At 41.4% G+C, this 19,035-nt stretch overlaps 1 protein-coding gene across 2 annotated transcripts; it reads right to left on the bottom strand.

Annotated features, from left to right (window-relative positions):
* Positions 1-52: 52 nt before the first annotated feature.
* Positions 53-18,762, bottom strand: cers2a (ceramide synthase 2a). 2 transcript variants are annotated; one of them, XM_029663736.2, is made up of 11 exons: positions 18,598-18,762; positions 12,602-12,784; positions 12,219-12,336; positions 11,832-11,950; positions 11,258-11,315; positions 11,056-11,106; positions 10,685-10,777; positions 8,497-8,625; positions 8,118-8,224; positions 7,615-7,768; positions 53-1,965 (listed from the first exon to the last, which is right to left on the bottom strand). In XM_029663736.2, exons 2-11 carry the CDS (start codon positions 12,781-12,783, stop codon positions 1,813-1,815), a joined length of 1,164 nt encoding a protein of 387 aa, XP_029519596.1. In that variant the 5' UTR covers position 12,784; positions 18,598-18,762; the 3' UTR covers positions 53-1,812. The 2 variants fall into 2 exon arrangements, with proteins under 2 accessions (XP_029519596.1, XP_029519595.1); XM_029663735.2 differs by having other exon boundaries at positions 18,313-18,762.
* Between the last annotated feature and the right edge of the window lie 273 nt (positions 18,763-19,035).

Raw genomic sequence — 19,035 nt, forward strand, 5'->3', positions numbered from 1 at the left:
AAAAATACTTTTCAAAGCGTATTCATAAAGAAATAATCATAGGAGACAACCATTTAAATCAACAATAACCTTTATCTTATATCTTTGCAACATGACAAAATAAAAACACTGCAGTAGGAGAAAAGCAGTTTTTTGGGAAGGGGGACCATATATGCAACATACAAGATCATTATAGGGAATGGTCTTTACGTTGAGACGTGAAGAAGTGAATGGGAACAAAGGCCATGTTACAGCACTGTAGGTAGGTCAAGTTGCATGCCAAATGGTACACCATTTCCTATGTAGTGCACTACCTTAGACCAGGGTCAAGTAGTTGGAGAGTTTGACAAAAGGAAGGTGAAGAAATTCACAAAAAATGCAATATGGTAGACAGAAAATGAAAAGGAAAGAGACATGGTGATTATTATTATTATTATTTTCAAGTAACAGATAGCTAAAGGCACTTGCGAAACTAAAACATGCAAAACATACTTTGGTGTCCCGTTTTATTAAAGCTTCAATAAACTTAATGAATTGAATCAGAAACGTTAAAAATAAATTGAAAAGGGCTCCCTTGCACTTGTGAACATAATGAAATAAATAGGAAACTAACTGTAGTGTAATTGTAAACCCCAATCATAATCCAATTCACTCAAACACAGTATGACCTGGACGTTCATCTTTCTTTATATTGGGTCTATGCTGACCCATAAAGTGCATCTTTGGACGAATGGGCAGGAAAAATACTGATTTGAATGAATTCATTCTCCTCCAGTCTGGTTGAATTAAGGGTTGGACTGGTTTTGGTAGGTTTCTGGTTGTCTGGATTAGTGTCTGGACCTTTAAAAAAATAAAATTAAAAAAATAAAATACGATAACTAAAAAGTTGTTTTGAAAACATTTTTTAAAAGTATTATTTAAAGCCATGTGATTTCTGCTCCCCAAAGGCCATTGCATTTGGAGACCGGCATTAACGAAAACAAAATATTCACACAACGCAAACCGAACTCTCCAGATTTTCTTTAGACAGTTAAAACTTAATTAACCACCATATTTTTCCCCCCAAACAACATTTAAACCAAAAACATTAACACATTCCAGGTTGAATAGGAATGCCATGGCAATAATTGTAGCGACTGCTCCACTGCAATCCAATAACAAAATGGCAGGTGAAAAAAATAAATAATACATTTTCCGTTATCACTACTGTATGCTTTAGTGGTCTGACATGGTGACTTGAACACTTTCACAGACCTGTACCAAGCTGTGGTCATTAAGAGAACCTCATCTCTCCTGGCAGTGTCAGGTGGTGGCGCGCTTATTATTTGGGATGGGAGTCAGCGTACAAAGAAGGCAGCGTTTGAACATTTGAACAGTCGAGCAGTACGCCGAGCGTTAACCAAGCATGCAAGAAAGGAATGCCCCGTGAACAACAATTCGTAATTGCGCTATCCATAACGCAGGGTGGGAAGCCGCGAGTAGGGCTAGGCACCTTATTGAATGATTAGCAATATAAGGACTAGAGGGACGGATAGAAATAAAATGGGGAATAACAGTTTGTTGCTAAGGCACAGTTTTAACCATGTGTTTGGCTCTATTGCCATCTTTCCTATACTCCCCATCCTCTCCCTCCAACTAGTGTGATCTACAGAGCAGTGAAACCCATCCGGCCCATGTAAGGAGTGTTTCCATGTGATCTTTAGCATTATTTGTGTATATATTATTCAGCGGAGTGTGTGTTTGTGGCCTTTCCACCAGCAATTCTGCCTTGCTGTAGCCTCTTGGACTAGGCCACCGTTGCAGACACATCCTCCTTGGTGTCTCTGTAACAAATCAATCCGCTTTGCTGTGGTGGTGGTTGTTGTTAAGCACTGTGTGGCCATTGCCATTCTGTACAAAGCCGTTTTTCGTTTTCTCACGGTCTTCTTCCTCCTCCTCGTCTGAATCAGTCTCTTCCCTGTCGCTCCTCTCATCTTCAACAATATCCTGATGGGAGAGAGAGTACATTTAAATTTATAATTTAGCAGACGCTCTTATCCAGAGCGACTTACAAATCAGTGAATTTAAGTTAAGGTCGAGGATCAGACTTTTCTGGACCCCGCTTCCCGGCAACTGGGGATCCCGGGGGTTCTGCACATGTGTGGGATTCTTTACTTTGCGCACACTCTGTTCTACTCGTTTGTGTCAAATCAGAGGGCCTGTTGTCCGGACCTCTGGCAGTCTATGGGGGAGCCACAAGGTTCAATTCTCGGGCCGACTCTTTTCTCTGTATATATCAATGATGTTGCTCTTGCTGCTGGTGATTCTCTGATCCACCTCTATGCAGAGTCACTTTACAAATGACCGACTAACATGTACCCCCGCACATTTACTCGATACCCTCTGTGTATAGCATCGTTATTGTTGACATTTTCTTGTGTTACGTTTTGATTGTATACTTCTATTTTTTAAACTTGAGTTTATTTGGTAAATCTTTTTCTTGAACTGCATTGTTGGTTAAGGTAAGGGCTTGTAAGTAAGTATTTCACAGTAAGGTCTACACCTGTTGTATTTGGCGCATGTGACAAATGAAATCGGATGGCAAGGAATAAGTTAGTCCTAAATATTTCAAACACAAAAAGCACTGTATTTGGGACAAGTCATTCACTAAACCCTAAACCTCAACTACATCTTGTAATGAATTATGTGGAAATTGAGCAAGTTGAGGTGACTAAACTGCTTGGAGTAACCCTGGATTGTAAACTGTCATGGTCAAAACATACAAAAGTAGCTAAGATGGGGAGAAGTCTGTCCATAATAAAAGTTCTGCCTTCTTAACAGCACTATCAACAAGGCCGGTCCTACAGGCCCTTGTTTTTTCGCACATGGACTACTGTGTTCAGGTGAAGATACAGGTAAAGGTAAAGATGGATTTAGGAAAATTCCAATTGGCTCAGAGCAGGGCAGTACGGCTGGCACTTAAAATGTACACGAAGAGCAAACAATAATATGCATGTCAATCTCTCCTGGCTCAAAATGATTGACTTCTTCATTGACTTGTTTTTGTAAGAAGTGTTGACAAGCTGAATGTACCGAGCTGTTTGTTTAAACTACTAGCACACAGCTCGGACACCCCATGCATACCCCACGAGACATGCCACCAGAGGTCTCTTCACAACCCCCAGTTCCAGAACAGACTATAGGAAGTACACAGTACTACATGGAATTCTATTCCACATCAGGTAACTGATGTAAGCAGTAGAATCAGATTTAAAAAAACATAAAAATACATCTTGGAACAGCGGGGACTATTAAGAGAGACACAGGTACAGACACATTGTAATATTGTTGCATGGCGGTATTATACATTGTAGATATGTAGTGTTGTAATAAACGTTATAGGATGTACTGTTATATGTGTGATGTAAGTGTCTTAATGTGTTTGGACCCCAGGAAGAGTAACTGCTGCCCTGGGGATCCCAAATAAATACACAACCGTGTGCTTATTCCCCATGAATTATACTGTAATTTTAAAGAAGGATTAGGGAGGGGTCCTATACACAGACAGAGAATGCAACATAATTGGAAAATGTAAAAAACTTGCAGGGCTGAGCTTGCTTTATGTGCTTAGTCTAGTCCTAATTAAAAAAAATATACTGAGTCTGTCAGCTATTGTGTTTATTGAGTCATTCAAGTTAATCATTTTGTATTTAAAAAGTGTAGGTAGCCTATATAAATATATAAACCAAATTTCATCCCATTCACACAAACAAATGGCCTATAAATACACAACGTTAATGCTTCGTTTAACCTGCCCAGAGGGACAGGGCGCATAGTAGGCTAGACTATGCAGATGCTGTTGTTAGTAGCCTACAGTTGATCAGACAGAATAATCTTATTGTTGTTTCCATGCAATACATCATGCCAGGTTGCTGATGTTTAGGTGTATAGGCTGCTACCAGGGCTCTAAATTAAACATTTTCATTGGGAACACTGGTTCTCCCAACATTACAAAGTTGGGAGCACCAGAAAATGTTTTTTTAAAGAGCGACTGCCCCTAAAAAACAACGAATCCCTTTGAAAACGGCCTATGGCTTCGATATGAGTCAAACATTTAATCTGGTGTCAAAACTTACTACAAAGTGTAAATAGGATCATTTTGGCCATAAAGTCTCGTCCAAAACAGAGTTTGGAACCTCAGTGCGTCACAACGAGTAAATTAAGGTTGGGTTTGGATTACAATCATGTCAACAAATCATCCCCCCTTATGCCAAGCTCTACGTGCAAATCGCCCCAAAGCCCACTTTTCTTCCCTTCATTGAATAGGATGCCGTGGTTTCAACGCCCCCAACGCATTCAAAGGATCAAGGCCATGAAACTGAAAAGACCTTTACAGATTGACCACGCAATGTATACTTCCAGCAGGATGCACAGCCAACAACTATGGTTTGCATGCCCTGCCGAAGGACCCGATCATGCGGAATAGGTGGTTAGAGTTTGTTGGTCCCCAATGGTGGCGAGTATACCAATAGCTAGACCATAGACTGCTGGTTATGCATATTCTTTACAATCATTATCTCGATCGCTAGCATAGCTGACTTACCAACTAGTTAGCAAGCTAGCCTACCTCAATACAACTTGGATTTGGCTTGGAAACACGATAACATTTAAAAAGGTGGCAAATAATGAGTAGAAAAACATGTCACGATTGTGATTTTGCCAGGTTGACTTTAGATGCAGTAACTCTTTCGCTAACATTAGCTAGTAACAGTAATGGCATCGCTAAAGTAAAATTCTTGACATAAGGCAAAGATGTTTCCTACTAATTATTTGCATACTTTAGCAATGTCATCATATTTCCATGCAACTATAAAATGTGTAATTTAGACAAAACATTCACATTAGCCTCCGAGGTGAGTTGCAACCCATGTCTAGGGCATAAATAAATATTGGATGCAGCTACGATGTTACTAGCTAACATGTCTGACTACAACAGTGTACTAACTATCAGCAACAAACCAACCCAGGACCATCGCAAAACATGTCACAGTTGGTTGCATCGTCAGCGTCACCGGCCTGAATTTCCAAACAAGATTACGTTATTTCTCAAGCTGTGTTTATAGTTGAGGGATGATGACATTGACCCTGATTTTCTGTTAGATAAAGTGCACAGTTGGGTGCTAGACTGATCCCCTGGTCATGAACGGATGCCAGGACCTACCAGAAAGGTGCAAAGGTGGGTATCATAACATGTCCAGCAATGTGATTGCAATGGTTTAACAACCTCCGAAAAATCATTCCATTCACTGTTCACTTGCTATTTTCACAGCTTGTCAGGCAAGATCTCAGAATAAAAGTGTAATGCGACAAAGTACCCTTGTGACACCACCTCTGTCGCCAGTCTCCTTTGACTCTTATGAAAAGGACACGCCATCATGAGGCCTCTGATAGTGACCCAAGTTACTGCCCTATGGGTCAGATATTTTGACCTAGCTGGGCTCGAAACAATCAGTTGCCGCTGTAGTAATGGTGCAGCCATGACAATTGAATCTTTATACTCTTGTTTCTCTAGGGCACTCAGAAACAACAGTACTAAGCGAAGCCTTATCACAATAATTATTATCTGGGAGATTTTTTTCCTCGTCTCACAGTGGTCCCAAAATAAAACTTGTGGTCGCACAGCAAAATATTTGGTCACACTTTAGAGACACTCGCAAGACATTTACGTAAGACTTGTTGCTTGTGTTTGTTGGGAGTGATGCGTTATCTTGCTTGCTAAATAAATACAGAAGAAAAGTGTAGAACGCGCCTTGAGCACTGTGCCTGGTCCGTGCAACTTGCGATTTCCGTGAATCTGATTGGTCAAAACACGCAAAGAGCCTGCAGCAGCATTCCGATGTGAAGAACAGAGAAATTGTGCACGAGTTGACAAAAAAACAAAAACACTTTGCATTGATATTTTAAACGAAATCAAGTTCCGTGGCAAATACCCCGCAACTTGTTTTCGGGCAGCTCTGGATAGGAGTGGAACAAAACGGTAGGTGCTCGTGCATTGATAAGCACACCAAAGACGGCATTAACGATTAGTAAAATAAAGAGGGCCCTTCAACAAGCCTATTTCACACCAGATAGCCTGCTGAATTTGCAAGATACATTTAATTTAGATTTCAGCACAAAGGAAAGTGTTGCACTGACTCTGCAATGGATTGATGTGTCAGCATTGTCTCAATGAAGAGTTTTGTCTTCGACTAGACATGCCTGCTAGTAAAAAGTAAGCACCGAAATAGAGATCATAGAACAGATTTACCGCTTCTTAGACTTGCTTTCAATGAGAATGGCAGATCTATAACACACATTACTATGTGAATTTGGTCGGCTACATATTGCGGCTTTAAGTCTTACACAAGTTTAACTGTGCTTGAAGTTTCAAATGGACTCTGTTGTCTTTCCTAAATGTGTAATGTGACAGGTATTTTAACAAACAAACATTTTTTTAACAAAAAAAACAAACATTGACTAATAAAATATTTAATCAGTCGTCCTCAAATATAGGGGATGATGACGCAATCTTTCTGAGAGTTAGCCTGCCCGGGAGTAGGTTCGTTCTGAAGGATTTGTTTCCATAGAAATGTATCTGGTACCAGTTATCCCGAGTCAAACTCAGAATTTACCAAAGTTACCAAGCTAACTCCTCAAACCACGTACGTAGTATAGGGCTCTGGACTAGGCTCAATCCGTGTCCAGGAAACCGCCCTATTTGTATTTATTATGGATCCAGCAGCTACTCTTCCTAGGGTCCAGCAAAATTAAGGCAGTTTATACCATTTTAAAAACATTCACAGATTTCACAACACACTGTGTGCCCTCAGGGCCCTAATCCACCACTACCATATATCTACCGTACTAAATCCATGTGTATGTATAGTGTGTATGTTATCGTGTGTGTGTGTGTGTATGCCAATGTTTGTGTTGCTTCACAGTCCCCGCTGTTCCATAAGGTGTTTTTTAAATCTTATTTTACTGCTTGCCTCAGTTACTTGAATTGGAATAGAGTTCCATGTAGTCATGGCTCTATGTAGTACTGTGTGCCTCCCATAGGACCTGGGGACTGTGAAGAGACCTCGTGGCATGTCTTGTGGGGTATGCATGGGTGTCTGAGCTGTGTGCCAGTAATTTAGACAGACAGCTCAGTGCATTCAACATGTCAATACCTCTCATAAATACAAGTAGTGATGAAGTCAATCTCTCCTCCACTTTGAGCCAGGAGAGATTGACATGCATATTATTAATATTAGCTCTCTGTGTACATCCAAGGGCCAGCCGTGCTGCGCTGTTCTGAGCCAATTGCAATTTTCCTAAGTCTTTTTTTGTGGCACCTGTCCACATGACTGAACAGTCAAGGTGTAACAAAACAAGGCAGGTCCTACAGGCCCTAGTTGATAGTGTTGTTAAGGCTGCAGAGCATCGTTTTATTATAGACAGACTTCTCCCCATCTTAGTTACTACTGCATCAATATGTTTTGACCATAACCGTTTACAATCCAGGGTTACTCCAAGCAGTTTAGTCATCTCAACTTGCTCAATTTCCACATGATTTATTACAAGATTTAGTTGAGGTTTAGGGTTTAATGAGTGTTTAGGCTTGTGAATACGTACGTTTCCAGGCAGAAACTTGATGGCCATGCGCAGGATGAGGACAGCCCAGAAGATGTGCAGACACTGCAGCACTAACAACAACCCGTTGAAGAAGTAGAACCCAAAGAAAGGGGGATAGATGGTCAATGGGTACACCCACGTAGTATGTAGGATCCTGGGGGAAGAAACAGACAGATCCAGTCAATAGAGATCTGCATGGGCAAGTCAAAAGCATTTTTGGCTTAAGACTTAAGTAAATCACTAGAATGCATTGCATCCTGTACAATTGATAATTGAAAAAGAAAATGCCAGAAAATAATACTTTACACTAAAGTTATGGGTGCTTTAGACATACAGAGGCAGTTTCCCCAGACACAGATTCAGCCTACTGCTGGACTACAAAGCAAGCGCAACGGAAAAGCTCAGTTGAAAATGCTTTTTAATCCAGGTTTAGGCATAATGCATGTCCGGGAAACCCTCCCCTAGGATGCAGAGAAGTGTCATCCAAGATCTGAGCATCTTACCAGAAAGGGAGTATGACGAGGCGGGTAAGGATGAACACAGCTGCAAACAGGATGAAGATGTAGTTGCAGGTCTTTCTCCATTCTGCATAGTTGAACATCTTTGCTGACTAAAAGGAACAACATAAGGGGGGGGTTAAGTATTCAGTTGCCGTTTCCTATATTCTCCTCTGGATGGCAGGCTCAACACTATGACCAGTTCTGTGAGAGTAGACATTATGTAAGCACCATTTATGACTATAATACAATTGTAATCGCCTTGACTGTCCGTATAGTGATAACATTCCTCTATACTTATTATGGAATGGATATCGTTTCTTTAGGTTTGTAATGGTGACATTGTATTGTAGGAGTAATAAGATTGGGTATGGGGGGGCTGTACCTCCAGTAGGTAGTCTGAGGCATCGTGCACCAGCATGATCAAAGTCCCGGCACGGATGTAGTTGACCAACCACGAAAAACTGATCAGCAGAATAGTGGCCACATGGTGAACAATCTGCTCCTTAAAATCCTGGAAGAGAGAAAGGGGGAGTTTGTCAGTTACGCAAATGTTGTGTTTACTTTGTGCACTGAACATCAGCTTGAGTTAGTCAATAACAGGAGGAGGAGAGGGGGAGGGGGGGGTAGTTGTTCACTTAAATCTTGCTGAAATGTGTTCTAGTTCTGATGGATATGGCATCAGGGACATGACATTCCTCACTCGCATCTTTGATTATCAAGTTTATTTTGGATGCGTTGTTCTGAACGACAGTTGTTTTAAATTAGAGCTTTAACACTGCTGAATATCAGCAAAACGTTCATAGCTTCAAATGTCTGTAGGGACACCTCTAAGCTACTGTTACAGACGCCTGGTTTCACCACTTATTGATTAATGACGGCGTAAGAGTGTGTGCATACCGATTCATCCAGTACTCACAAATGAGTGACAGGTGTCAGGTTCATTGACCCAGGTTTATTCGATAAAAACTGTCGCAAAAAAATAAAATAAAAACGTTGCGACATGTATAATGGAAACGCCATCTATAGGAGAAATGTTCTAAAGATCGACAAAATGTTACAGTTCAATGGGTGGATTGGTTTGGTCTAACCTTCTTTGTGACTAATGATGGAAACTGTGTTTTTCAAATAAATGAGGATTGCCGAATACCTTAAGGTAGGCCTACGCAGGGCAAGTGACATCTATAAAGCTCCACTCCACATTTAATTCTAAATGCCTACTGTTGTCAACAACAACAAAAATTCCAACTACAAAACTCAAGTCAGGACAAGGATTGTCTTTGACTTTCAAGACTGCCTGTATCGCTTCGCCTTGCTTTTCTAGTTGGCTGGAAGCAAGTTCCACTAGCCAATTATTTCAGATGTAAAAAGGAGTGCAAGTTTCACCATGGCACGGCCCGTGTTGGTATGTTGGCACATGATAATTATTTGAATATGGCAAATTGCATTCTAACAATGCTGGCTTTTGCGGGCTACCTGAGACATGAAACAGTTGGGGGAAGGGTATACAGACTGTCGCCAATTTATTAAAGTGCAATTTGCCTAAATTGATCATGGAAACTCTTAAACCACTTAGTTTTTATTCGACCATTTTTTTGGTGGGGTTGTGACATCATGACATCCAGCTGTTTTTATTGACACAAGAGACGGTTCAATGGAAACGCACCGTAGCAGGCAATTGTAGAATGTATTTTCTATGAAACCTTTTCAAATGTCGACAACAACAAAAAAATCCCTGGACAACTTACTGGAAACATAGCTAATGTGTGCATGTATCCATGTGTACTTTTCCTACTTACAACTGAACTAAAGCGTCACCCTAGCCATAAGCTTGAGGCGGGCACGAAAACTAACAAGTCCAATTTGGAGTTCCACAGCAATTATAGCTAACGTAACGACACATATGTTCTGCCAACCAAGTCTCTAAAACCATTGTTTTTGGATCAGCCCTATTCATTCCTTGTGTCTGTCAAATCAACCGACAAACAGGACTGGATTTCAGTCTTGTCTGCTGACTGTTTGAAGAGTTGCCACTTTCCATTTGGGCTCACCAGCTGGAAAATAAATATGGCTGGAGAACATGGTCAATCAGTCTCCACTGCGATATCTTTCCACAATATGCCGGTCACACATTAACCCACAAATGCCCGAGACCAGCTTCTCAAAACTCGGTCCTCGGGAGACCCAAATAGATCCCCCCCCCTAACACTACATAGACGATTCAAAGCTTAATGACTAGTTGATTATTTGAATCAGCTGTGTAGTGCTAGGGGCAAAAAAAAAAAAAAACGTGCACAGAGTTTGAGAAACCACATTAACACCCCTCCCTGCCTGAGACATGCGCACAACAGGGAAGAGAAATATCTTGCAACTGAAACTACAATCATTTTTGTGGTGAACCAAAGGTCATATAATTTAGTTGTCATACCCAAACTGACATCTGCAGAGATGTGTTTAGCTCTGTCGCTTATCTCTCTCTCTCTGGCCTCCTCACAAAGATAAGGTCTATCCAGTTGCCATTCTAATGGAAAGCATGTAAAATTGTCATTGTTTCTAAATTTGGCTCCATTTACTTTACGCTTGACATCCGTTGCCACACTGAAGAGCAGCGATATGTAGAATCCCAGCTCGATCATGTAGTACCAGTACTGAGAAGGCAGCAGTGGCTGTAAGAGGGAAGAACAAACATTTGATTTAAAAAAATATATATACTCTATTTAGCAGATACTTCTATCCAAAGCAACTTAAAGAAGTGCATGCAAACATTTGTGACATTTATAAAAAAGGTGTCTAGAAATGCCAAGCTGTAATCATGTACTGGAAACCTTCATGTTTGGGATTGTCCCGAAATGTGTCAGACACGGACTTTGTAAAGATTTGTAGACCAACTAAACATTTAAAACCAACTGCGATTTAGAGACCGACAGTCTTACAGTGTACATACCAGCGTGGGGAAGCCATTCCACATCTCCTCCATGTCATAGAACCATGGCTTCTGGGGAGAGATTCACATAGGTGAGGATTTCAGTCTCAAACCAAAACACAAGCACAAAATGGCACACGCCAGAGCCAAAAGGTACAAAAACAGAGGCGAGGCAAAGCATTGCTAGAGAAAATATATACCAACGGTAAATCACGGTACTCACATCAATTAGGGCACCCAGGCCAGCAATGAAAGCAAGAAGGTAAAAGGTAAATCTCCAACTGTAAGAGAACGCACAGAAACCCCATATGAACAGAACACAATTTCACACAGCTTACAACAATGTCACATATACACACACACAATACAAAACGAGGGCTCCTTCAAAGACAAAGTAAAGCATAAGCTACAGCCACCTGTAAACTATAGGTGGTTGTATTTTGAGCAGGTGAATATGAAAATAACAGGCAGATCACAAGAATCTTTTACAGAAGGCACACGACACCTAACATGTTGCACAGTAGAAATATGCCCACGTCGGAAATAAAGGGTTGTTTTGACATTCATTAATTACGTGTCGGCAGGTGCAGGTGCAAGTTCCATTCAACCATGTTCACCTGCTCCTATCTGCTGTTGCTAACAGCCCTGCTACTATTCATTTCAGTTCGCAGTACTCTACTTTCTTTGCTTAAGACAATTTATTACAACCATATTCAATACAGAAATGAGTGTAGCCTACATCTCGGATTGTAAAAGCACAAAGGTATTGTGGGTTTCCACTTGGCTGCTGTGGGTACCTGGCTTCCCGGAACTTCTTGATCTGGCTGGGCCGTTCCTGGTTCCTCCGCCGCCGGAACCACCTCTGGACCTGCCGCACCGAGCAACCTGACTGCTTAGTTAACTCCTCCACTGAACTCTGACAGAGAGAGACAGGGGTTATGGGGCAATATAGCGCTAATGTATCTTTAATTGTATTACTGTAAAATGTGTTGCGATTTTAAATAATGGTTGATTTAATGTAGCAATTGTGCAGGGATTTGACTTAGGAGTTGTGTGAACTACTGAACTGAGTGGTCACTTGGATTTGGTCAATGGAATTGTATGGTAGTTTCCTACATGGAGGATTAGGAAGGAGTTGACGTTAAACAACGTTATGTAGCATTATAGCGATGCTGTCCAATTACCTGTGAGGGGAACTTCGATGCATTGCAGAAATAAAATTCCAGTGTGGTGTTGGGAACAGCTCTGACACGAGGTTTCTCCCTCACTCCAAGTAAAGAGGCGAGTTTAACGGCCACGGTCCTGGATAGTCATAGAGGAGGCAAAGGAGGAGAGGAAATTGTGGTTAGGGACTGTAAAATCAGGTCTGGTTGTTGTTGTTGCAGTGAACACAAGTCAACAAGGCTAGATGAACAAGCAAATGAGATTTGAGCAATACAGGTTAAAAAAACAACAACAGCAAGCTAATGAAACATAGCGAGGCCATTGCAATGTGAAGAGAGGGAGGTATTGGTTTTGTCCTCAACATTTCGGGACGCACATATCGTCTTGGGCCTGGAGTACTGACCTCTCAAATATCTGTCGGATAATCAGGAAGCATACTGCAATAGGGAAGATGACCCAGAGATCACTTCCTTTAGCGAAGACTAGGCCATCCCGGTCCTTGAGGTCGGCCCAACCCAGGCCCGCAGGGAACCACAGCCGGTCCTGCCAGACCCAGTCACTGAGCTCCCTGAGCCAGGTCAACATTCTGAGAAAAAAAGAAAAGGAAAAGAGAGATAAACATGTAAGAAACATTCAGACAAATGGGGTGAAGGCCAAAGCCTTGTACAGTCTGACAGGACATTTCTTTGGTAGATCCCAAAATGAAAATGTCAAAAATTATTCAATGAAAGAAACGCTGCCGCAAATATTTGTAGGGAAAGTATTGTTGCGTTAGAAGTTGCACTATGTAGATATTGCTCTGCCATTTACTGGTTGCTAAAATTCTAATACTTCGCCTCATTTCAGTTTATGTGACACAATAAGGCAGTATAGAGAATGATTGTACCACTGAAATATATTTTCCATAACCAAAAATATTGTTGTTTCAGCTGTTTGAAGCTGGTGTACAAAACTGAAAGTAAAAAAGACACAAAAATAAAACTTAAGAACTGGAACTATAGAAGTAGCTCACATAGAACAGATCTACAGCTTCTTAGACTTGCTTTCAAGTAGAATGATTTCACATCTCAATATGAACATGGCCGGGTTGGCGATTTAATGACATATTGCTACTTTAAATTGCGGAGGTTAAATATCATTAGACAATAGGTCAAAGAGGACTACTATTTGCATCCATAATTTGTATGTGACTATTTGTGATGCAATTATTATGCCATGTTGATCTTGGTGTGCAGGTGCATCCATCCAGATTTACATAGCCATGAAAACATGAGCATCAACACATCCAACAATGCAATGGCCTGGTGTGTAAGAACTTTGAACACAAAGAAGAATATATAGTTGCTTCAAACACCTACTGCAGGACTTCCTGACATTCCCCAGATGAATCCATTAGCTAGCTGAATTACAAGCTTTGACAGTGCAGAGCAGCTCTTGTGGCAGAGATGCAGGCATTGATACTAGTTGAGTGAGCAACATGCAGTGTAGGCTTAATTACAACACAGGCAATGAGATCTGCTGTGAAAGGCTCTCAGAGCCACTACGACATCACTGCTACTCATTACTGGCAGGTTTTGAATGTATTTTCTTTAGTCACCTGTGGACGCTAGTTTTGTTAGAGACGGCATGTGAACAAGAAGGCCTGATTCTCAATCTACTGAGGCACCTTTGTATTTTTCACTTACGATGACATTTCTTGGTACAAAAGGGTTAAAGAGTATTCGCACAGGGAAGCCTCAGTGCCAGCTATACTAGAGATACTCCAAACAAACCAGTCACTGTGTGACAGCACCCCTCTTTGCGGCCCGCAAATAATTAAACATGTTCAATTTGGTTTAAATAATTTAAAAAACACAGTGTTGGAGAAGTGCAATATGTGCCATGTAAAAAAGCTAACGTTTAAGTTCCTTGCTCAGAACATGAGAACATACGGAAGCTGGTGGTCCCTTTTAACATGAGTCTTCAATATTCCCAGTTAAGAAGTTTTAGGTTGTAGATTTAACAAAAGGAGTATTTATCTCTATACTATTTGTATTTCATATACCTTTGACTATTGGATATTCTTATAGGCACTATAGTATTGCCAGCCTAATCTCGGAAGTGACAATTTCCCGAGTTAATATTGCCTGCTAACATGCATTTATTTTAACTAAATATGCAGGTAAAAAAAAAAGACTTGTGTATTGATTAAGAAAGACATTGATGTTAATGGTTACGTACATTGGTGCAACGATTGTGCAATTTTTCACGAATGCGCTTTTGTTAAATCATCACCCGTTTGGTGAAATAGGCTGTGATTAACAGGCACCACATTGATTATATGCAACGCAGGACAAGCTTGTTAAACTAGTAATATCAAACATGTGTAGTTAACTAGTGATTATGTGAAGACTGATTGTTTTTTTTACAAGTTTAATGCTAGCTAGCAACTTACCTTGCCTCCTTGCTGCACTCACATAACAGGTGGTCAGCCTGCCACGTAGTCTCCCCGTGGATTGCAATGTAATCGGCCATAATCGGCATTTAAAAAAATGCCGATTACCGATTGTTTTGAATAATTTAAATCGGTCAACCCCTATTTAGGAGTATACCACATCAGTCACTGGCTGTGTATCGATGACGTCGTCCCCACAGTGACCTTGCATACATACCTAGGGATGCACGATATATGAGTGAGAATATCAGAATCGGCCGATATTAGCCATAAATGACAACATCAGGCATTGGCCCGATGTCTAGTTTAACGTCGATGTGCAAAACAGATGTCAAAGCTGACGTGCATACCTATATAACACAGCTAGATGACGTAATGATGCCACACAAAATACTGCGCTACACGTGCAACACAGCATTCCTAACCTAGCCCACAAGGTCTGCGGTGTGGATCGATTTTGACATTTCAAAGGAAGATAACAAAAAGGCTTATGGAACATTTGTGCTGCTATTATTTCCCGGGGGGAGAAAGTGATCTTTCAATACCAAACCTAATTACTAATTTGAAAGTGCATTACACCCAGACATTCAGCTACTACTTAGAACAAAAGCAGAAAAAAAACTAAGCGCACACTTCCAACAACTAAACAAGTTCAAGTCGAGCAGTCATTTGAAAGAGTAAGATTATTATTTTTATTTTTTTGAATTTTATCCCGTTTCGTGGTATGCAATTGTTTTTTTTAGTAGCTACTATCTTGTCTCATCGCTACAACTCCCGTACGGGCTCGGGAGAGACGAAGGTTGAAAGTCATGCGTCCTCCGATACACAACCCAACCAAGCCGCACTGCTTCTTAACACAGCGCGCATCCAACCCGGAAGCCAGCCGCACCAATGTGTCGGAGGGAACACCGTGCACCTGGCAACCTTGGTTAGCGCACACTGCGCCCGGCCCGCCACAGGAGTCGCTGGTGCGCGATGAGACAAGGACATCCCTACCGGCCAACCCCTCCCTAACCCGGGCGACGCTAGGCCAATTGTGCGTCGCCCCATGGACCTCCCGGTCACGGCAGGCTGCGACAGAGCCTGGACTCGAACCCAGAGTCTCTGGTGGCACAGCTAGCACTGAAATGCAGTGCCTTAGACCACTGCGCCACCCGGGAGGCCAGAACAGCACTTTTTACATGATGGAGAGCCTGCTGGAACAAAAATTTGTTCTTGAAAACATGAACACAACTGACTCGAGAAATAAACTTTTCAACTGCGTCTGCAGCAGACGTGATACCCTCTGTCATGGCATTGAAACGTCTGCTCAACAAAACTGGAGATAAACCGTGGGGTTAAAACTTGCAAAAGTACTCTACTAGAGGCCGTGAACAAGCAATTTGGTGGCATTCTCTCTGAGCCGCTTTACTGTGTTGCCACCATGCTCAATGCTAGGTACAAGGACCGCTACTTTGATGCAGACAACAAACAGGGTTTACGTGAAATGTTAGCCAGAGCTGGACAAGATAAAAACAGACACCGTGACAGTGCGCACCGAAGAATACGTGGACAACTACAAATACCGAAGTGTCTGGTTAGATTGTAAACTCTCCTTCCAGACTCACATTAAGCATCTCCAATACAAAATTAAATCTAGAATCGGCTTCCTATATCGCAACAAAGCATCCTTCACTCATGCTGCCAAACATACCCTCGTAAAACTGACCATCCTACCGATCCTTGACTTCGGTGATGTCATCTATAAAATAGCCTCCAACAATCTACTAAACAAACTGGGTGCAGTCTATCACAGTGCCATCCGTTTTGTCACCAAAGCCCCATACACTACCCACCATTGCGACCTGTATGCTCTCGTTGGTTGGCCCTCGCTTCATACTCGTCACCAAACCCACTGGCTCCAGGTCATCTACAAGTCTCTGCTAGGTAAATCCCCGCCTTATTTCAGCTTTCCTTCCAGTTCTCTGCTGCCAATGACTGGAACGAACTGCAAAAATCTCTGAAGCTGGAGACTCATATATCCCTCACTAGCTTTAAGTACCAGCTGTCAGAGCAGCTCACAGATCACTGCACATAGCTCATCTGTAAACAGCCCATCTATCTACCTACCTCATTCCCATACTGTATTCATTTATCTTGCTCCTTTGCACCCCAGTATCTCTACTTGTACATTCATCTTCTGCACATCTACCATTCCAGTGTTTAATTGCTGTATTTTAATTACTTCGCCACCATGGCATATTTATTGCCTTAACTCCCTTATCTTACTTCATTTGCACTCACTGGATAGACTTTTTGTTTAATTTGTTCTACTGTATTATTGACTGTATGTTTTGTTTATTCCATGTGTAACTCTGTTTTGTTGTATTGTGTCGAATTGCTATGCTTTATCTTGGCCAGGTCGCAGTTGCAAATGAGAACTTGTTCTCAACTAGCCTACCTGGTTAAATAGAGGTGAAATATAATGTAAAAAAAAAAAAAAAATTCTGGAGCATCAGCATTTGTGGGTTCGATTACAGGCTCAAAATGGCCAGAAACAAAGGCCTTCCTTTTGAAACTCATCAGTCTATTCTTGTTCTGAGAAATTAAGGCTATTCCATGCGAGAAATTGCCAAGAAACTGAAGATCTCGTACAGCGCTGTGTACTACTCCCTTCACAGAACAGCGCAAACTGGCTCTAACCAGAATTGAAAGAGGAGTGGGAGGCCCCAGTGCAGAATTGAGCAAGAGGACAAGTACATTAGAGGGTCTAGTTTGAGAAACAGACGCCTCACAAGTTCTCAACAGGCAGCTTCATTAAATAATACCCGCAAAACACCAGTCTCAACTTCAACAGTGAAGAGGCGACTCCGGGATGCTGGCCTTCTTCCTGTTGTATTCAGCGCTTGTGACAAATAAAATTTGAGTTGGATTTGAAGCAAGCAGTTTAACCAGGTAGCCTAGGAAAAATAAAAATAAAAGCATGTACTGTATGACAGTGATTTTACATTTGTTCACAAAAAAATATTATTTTCACATATTATTGGTTATTTAACACGGTAAATCATAGGAATTAGTGGTTTGGGTAGAACGCCCCACAATCACATCCATCTCAACAAGATTTCCGTAAACTTTCTCTGGGGGTATGTAACTTTTTACGTTTCATCATCAGTAATGTTAGGCTATTTACCCCGAAACCATGGAAGCTCAAACGAAGGACATCCAAAACATTCGTTTAGACGCCTTCTTGTTTCCAACCGGTGTTATTGCGCGATTGTTCATGGTTTTGTTTCAAACCATGACCTTCATGTATTGCCGTATTCCTAAACAAACGTCATCACCGTGAGATCAGACAAGATCAATCTACACCTATTCGGGGAAACTTGAATTGATTGGAGTTTCGGTCGTCATCCTGAATAGTTTGTGAAAACGTTCAAATATGTGTGTTGCACAAGCCGATCCAGTTGGACCAGATCTCTGATTTCACTTATTAATTTAGCCTACATCCGCTTAGCTCCGCTTGAGGATGGGTGAATATAGGCGCATCTTCTGTGACCACTAGCTAGCTATCCAAGGTTGAGTGAATCTGTAAATACTAAACAAGGCGAAGTGATAACATTGCCTGTTTTGAAATGTCAATTGTAGAACTGAAACAAAAACCGGTATCACATCTAATTAAATATAACGGTGGGCAAATGTACCTTCTGATCTTACACACAGGTAGGCCTGTTCACCGCGCGGTGTGAAAAGGTGGAAACTCCTACCGTCCCTTGAATATTGAAGAGTTCTGTATGTCCCTTTGTAGAATAATCACTTATGCTCTATACCGAAGACGCCACCTGAGAGAATCCAGTATGTTGATGAAAATGGGCTGCAGTCTGCTTTGAATATTATTATCCGGCCTCTCGATCTCCACCAATTCTCTGCATTTTCGAGGGAAATGTAATACTTCCCCTTGTAGCACTTCCCCCGTCTGAAAGACTTACTTTTCGTTGGGATGAGGGCCCGCATATAACACAACCAGTAATTTTACTTTTCCGTTTGCTCAGAGCAATATGACAGATGTTTGCCGGGAATAGGCGTCTGTTATCCCGGTTTCTTAGTTGGCCAAACCGAATGGAAGTAGAAGATGGTAGAGTGGGCGGGGATCAAACGGTTTAAGTGACGTTTTACGCCGTGTGAAAAGGCTCGGGCGTGTTGGAACCAATGTGTTTAAACCCTGTATAATCCCCGGATGACTGTTTTGAAGCTACCCGCAGCCATCTTGGTACTCCTCCATTGTAAACATTTTTATTTTGGAAGCTATTATAGAAATGCATTTATTAATGTCTACATTCGTTTTTCACATGTTCATTTTATTACAGACATCTTAATGCATACTTTTACATTATATGTGAGCTAAACATAAAAATAAAAAAAATAAA

This window comes from Oncorhynchus nerka, linkage group LG7, assembly GCF_034236695.1.
Source record: "Oncorhynchus nerka isolate Pitt River linkage group LG7, Oner_Uvic_2.0, whole genome shotgun sequence".
Classification (NCBI taxonomy): Eukaryota; Metazoa; Chordata; class Actinopteri; order Salmoniformes; family Salmonidae; genus Oncorhynchus; species Oncorhynchus nerka.